Below are 5,687 nucleotides of genomic sequence, written 5' to 3'. Positions count from 1 at the left end.
ACATACAAAAGAAGTAGAGGAAAATGACAATAGTAAGGATTAGGAAAGAAAAAGCAGCAGTTCCCTGTTGCAGTTCAGGCACAGTTATGAGCATGACATTGATAAATCAGCCCATTTACAATTACAATTCTACTGTGCATAAGAACATGGTTAATGTCCCCCCTTTGGGATTGGATGGCCTAAAGACACTTCAGTGAGTGGCACCGCCCTGAGGGGTTGCAGGGATTTAAACCAGGGCCATCTGCACGACAGCCCCTATGATACCAACTGAGCTAACAGTGTGCCCGGATAGTCAGGACAGAGCAATAAGTGTAGAAAGAAGACAGAAAGCAGCCACAACATACCTCAGCAGATTTGATGTAGGCAAGGGTCATCTTCATGTTGTTTTCTTCAAAAATTTTCGCAGCGCTGAAAGGGAGAAAGGGACAAAAATCATAAACTTTATACTCGGCTACACACATCAGACCCAAAGGATTCATTGAGGATCTGAAAGCTTTCCGGAACTCGTGTGTAGAGCCAGCAACAACAAAAGTCAACAGAGCAGAGCAGCTTTAATTCTCTTTTTATATTGAATTTTAATGAGAGTAATATACAATTTAAATTTTTTATGTATGCCTGCATGTGTTTTTACGGTCCTGTACAGCCAAAGAAAATTTCCCTCTGGGATAATAAAGTACTATCTTATCTTATCTTATCTTGTCTTGTCTTATCTTATCTTATCCTTCCATCTCTGAACAGCACAAGACCATTTACCGTCTCTGGAAAAAACAAGTCTGTATTAAAAAATACCCTGTGTCACTCCATCCCACCTGAGGTGATACATCCATCTGAGGTGATACTCTGTGTAACTCCACCCACCTGAGGGGATACCCTGCGGTACACCACCAACCTGAGGTGATACATCCACCTGAGGTGATACCCTGCGGTACTCCACTCACCTGAGGTGATACCCTGCAGTACTCCAGCCACCTGAGGTGATACATCCACCTGAGGTGATACCCTGCAGTACTCCACCCACCTGAGGTGATACCCTGTAGTTCTCCAGCCACCTGAGGTGATACATTAATCTGAGGTGACATCTTGCGGTACTCCACCCACCCGAGGTGATACCCTGCAGTTCTCCAGCCACCTGAGGTGATACCCTGCGGTACAGTGCTCCACCCACCTGAGGTGATACATCCATTTGAGGTGATACCCTGTGTTACTCCACCCACCTGAGGTGATACCCTGCAGTACTCCACCCACACACCCGAGGTGATACCTCGCAGTACTCCACCCACACACCCGAGGTGATATCCTGCGATACTCCACCCATCAAAGGTGATACCCTGCGGTACCCCACCCACCCGAGGTGATACCCTGCGGTACCCCACACACCCGAGGTGATACCCTGCGGTACCCCACCCACCTGAGGTGATACCCTGAGGTACTCCACCCACCTGAGGTGATACTCCAACTGGTCAGCTTGCTTGTGCAGTCTCAGGCTCTCAGGAGACTCGGAACTCCCACTGCAACAAAACAACGATGTATCAACATTTTGCTACTTTTTCCCCCCCCCACGCAGTATAAAAAAAACCACATCAATTTTTGTTTGTTCAAGTAAAGAGTCAAGGAGAAGGGACACAGCCGGACAGAGGCTCAAGACGGAGGTGGTTTTAGTTTTACTTTAAGTAGAGGTTTTACGGCGCTCGCAACTACATAAGGTCATATGAGCGCCAAGGGGTGGATGTCAACAGAAAAGTCCTTACAGGGAATCAGACTTACTCTGCTCACCTCTCTAGCTTCAACAGCACAAAGTCTGCTTCGACTATCAAGGCATCCCGGAAATAGCGGGTCACAAGAGTGTGACAAACATACAAAAGAAGTAGAGGAAAATGACGATAGTAAGGATGAGGAAAGAAAAAGCAGCAGTTCCCCCTATGTTGTTCCAGCACAGTATGAGCATGACATTGATGAATCAGCCCATTTACAATTCTACTGTGCATAAGAACATGTTAATATCTCCCCTCTGAGAATGGCTAAAGACACTTCAGTCAGTAGCACTGCCTTGTAGGGGGGGAAGGGGCGTTGTTTGAGTAAGTTTTACAGCATTTGCAACAATATAAGGTCATATAAGTGCCGAACATTAGAGGTGTTACATGAGAGTAACATACACAATAAAGAAGGAGCAGAGATAAGGACGATAGATGTTTGATAGGAAAGACGTAGGAAACCACACCAGAGCACCCGCCAACCACCCACTACAATGAGCAATGAACAATGAAACATTGAACAATGAAACAATGAACGATGAACAATGAAACAATGAGTAACCCCCCACAAAGGTAAACTACTCACTCTGAGTGGTGGGCCGGTAGACATTTGAAGATCTCTGTGGCCACGTGCAGCTGATCATCTCTACAAAAAGGAACAAAATACAAACAGGTAATAAATTGTAATAAATTCTTTTTTCTTTCCAATGAAGCTGTTTTTACACTGCCATCAACACAATTTAGATTATTTAGGAGGCGGGCTTCCGACCTTGCTTGTCAACCTGGGCCGAGAGGGATACAACATCCCGGCAGAAAGACCGAGATACTTGATAAAAATTATCTCCCCACTCCTCGGGAATCAAATTTGGGTCTCCTGCATGAGACAGCAAAGTGCCTAACTGCTTCACCACACTTCTGTAAAGTAGTTTCCATAGTTCTATTGCCAGAGGAATAAAAAAAAAAAATGAATAATGGATTGCATTTATATAGCGCATATCCACTTATGCAATGCTCTATGCGCTTAACATGATACATATAATGGATTTACAAATCAATTTTAAAGGTACATAGTGTTACATACTCGTGCAAACACATATTCACTCACGCACGCACCACACACACACACACATACACACATACGTACATATGCACATACGCACATACAAACTCACAACGATCTACAGCTTGGATGGATTCTGTCTAATCGAAATATGATGAAAATAGAAATGCTTTTAGCTTCTTCTTAAAACCGTAAAACTTACCTGAGGGTACTACAAACAAACAAAAACATCTATTATCTATTTGTGGTGGCCGAATGTTGCTATTCAAAAGTCTTTTTAATGGCTGCATCGATCGACATGCGGTTTTCGCCAAAAGATTCTTTAAAATATTCTCCAGATCATGACGCCCTTGGTTTTTTCAGTTTTGAGACAGTTTTGCTGCAAAAAGCTAAATTTCTTTATTTCGCCGGTCGCTTTTGTAGGCCGACGCTTCGTCTCTGTAATTTTAGAAAACCCGGAAGTGCTATTTCTCGAGGCGCATTTTGTTTTGAGAGTATAGATCTCGACCTTCTAATTTTTTGCATCTTTCAAGATTTATTGCTCCATTCCTGTAGAGTGTAAATATAGTAGGCCAATGACTTTCAGTTGATGTTAATGCACCCATCATTCCTTTCATGGAAAGGGGGCCCAGCTAGTTCTTTCTAAAGCCAATATCTTAAATAAAAGAAGAGGAACAAATCACACAGTTCTTGATTGTAAACACTTATGACACCTCATACTCTTTGAGTGGGAGACAATTCTAGAAATGTCCATCAGTTTAGGCATCCTCACTCTCACCTCTCAGTTTAGTTTTAACAAGAGTTTTACGGCACTTACAAACACAGATAGGTCATCAAAAAGAGCTGAAGATTATAGTTGTTATTAGAGAGTAACAACATACATAGAAAAGAAGGAGGAGAGATAAGGACAATAGATGTTTGATAGGAGAGAAGGAGGAGAGATGAGGACGATAGATGTCTGATAGGAGAGAAGGAGGAGAGATAAGGATGATAGATGTTTGATAGGAGAGAAGGAGGAGAGATGAGGACGATAGATGTTTGATAGGAAAGGAGGAGAGATAAGGATGATAGATGTTTGATAGGAGAGAAGGAAGAGAGAATGAGGACGAGAGATGTTTGATAGGAGAGAAGGAGGAGAGATAAGGATGATAGATGTTTGATAGGAAGGAAGGAGGACAGATGAGGACGATAGATGTTTGATAGGAAAGGAGGAGGAGAGATAAGGACGATAGATGTTTGATTGGGGAGAAGGAGGAGAGATAAGAACGAGAGATGTTTGATTGGGGGGAAGGAGCATAGCTAAGGACACCAGAGCGCCCGCCAACCACCGAAACTCTCACCTCTCACACGAGTACAAAGTGTCCAGCACCAGAGACATGAGCTCTGTGGCCGTGCGGATCACTGGCGCCGACACCTAGAAGAGAAAAAAAAACGTGTGTCAGTCTTCCAGTTTCAGTAAGAGTTTTACGGCCCTAGCAAACACGATAAGGTCATACAAATGCCGGAGATTAGAGGTGTTACTAGAGACTTACATACACAAAAAAAGAAGAAGGAGGAGGAGAGATAAGGATGACAAATATTTGATAGGAAACAAGGAGCAAACCCCACCAGATCACCCACCAACCACCCACATGTACAAGTTTAATGCAGCTATCAACCTGTTAGGTTATTAAAAAATATAAATATAAAATGTTTAAAATTTGGTTTACTGAATCGGCTCGACGTTTCGTAACGTAGGCTTCCTCAGGAGCAACTCATCATCACCATCATCATCATCATCATTATCATCATCATCACCATCACCATCATCATCACCATCATCATCATATCATATCATCATCATCATCATCATCACCATCATCATCACCATATCATCATCATCACCATCATCATGTCATCATCATCATCATCATATCATTATCATCATCATCATCACCACCATCATCATCACCATCATCATTATCATCACTATCATCAACACCATCATATCATCATCATCATCACCATAACCATCATCACCACCATCATCATCATGTGCTTTCCTCACCCTGCATCAAGGTATAGGTCACAACCAAACATTTTCCACATTTCCCAATCCCGATCTAAACTTCTTGATTTTCTTCCACGTCTGCCCACTTTTCTATATATCATTCTCTGAGACTCTTCTCCAGGTTCCACCTGGTCTTCCCCTTCATCTCTTACCCTTTGAATTCCAATTTGCCAATAGGTAACATAATTTGCGACAACCTCAGTGCTTTCTTGTCGTATCTCCATTTTTTTTCAACAGTGAAAACGTGACATCTTCTTAAGCTCACTCTTTGTTACGAACTGTTTCCACTGTTATAAAAAATGGAGCTATGACAAGAGAGCACCGAGGTCGCGATACATTATAGAAAGACTTACGGAGGCCTTGGACTCCTCAAATATCTTCAGAACACTGGAGAGGTCATTCCTTGCTCGAGTCAGGATAAAATCTCGGAGCAGCCGGTCGTAGGCCCCGGGCTCTCTCTGCTCGCAGCGGAGAAGGTAAGGGACGGTCCAGCGCCGCAGGTTCTTGGCACACATCTCCTCACTCGACTGGAACACACACAGAGAATTGTGGGTAGTGAGAAGCACGTTGACAAGACAACGGTCGTTAAAAGCAGGCAAAAAATAAGACAGACAGTTTTTTGGGGGTTTTTTTTTTTAGTAGAGGGTTTTATGACGTTCGCAACTGCATAAAGTCATATGAGCGCCAAGGGGTGGTTGTCAACAGAGAAGTCTTTACAGGGAATCAGACTTAGACTGCTCACCTCTCTAGCCTCAACAGCACAAGGTCTGCTTTGACTATCAAGGCATCCCGGAAATAGCAGGTCACAAGAGAGTGACAAACATAC

The 5,687-nt window shown here is 43.2% G+C and overlaps 1 protein-coding gene across 1 annotated transcript in view; it reads right to left on the bottom strand.

Annotated features, from left to right (window-relative positions):
* LOC101864470 (neuroblastoma-amplified sequence) overlaps positions 1–5,687 on the bottom strand; it is a gene marked incomplete in the record, with an annotated part of 104,153 nt that overhangs the window by 51,401 nt on the left and 47,065 nt on the right. The window contains 5 exon segments of the mRNA XM_013085297.2: positions 345–408; positions 1,440–1,508; positions 2,338–2,397; positions 4,152–4,225; positions 5,215–5,388. Coding sequence (XP_012940751.1) covers positions 345–408; positions 1,440–1,508; positions 2,338–2,397; positions 4,152–4,225; positions 5,215–5,388 — 441 coding nt within the window.

The sequence above is a fragment of the Aplysia californica genome, unplaced genomic scaffold, assembly GCF_000002075.1.
Source record: "Aplysia californica isolate F4 #8 unplaced genomic scaffold, AplCal3.0 scaffold00364, whole genome shotgun sequence".
Taxonomy (NCBI): Eukaryota; Metazoa; Mollusca; class Gastropoda; order Aplysiida; family Aplysiidae; genus Aplysia; species Aplysia californica.
Note: the sequence above shows the minus strand (reverse complement) of the source record. Positions and strands in the feature narration are given on the sequence as shown.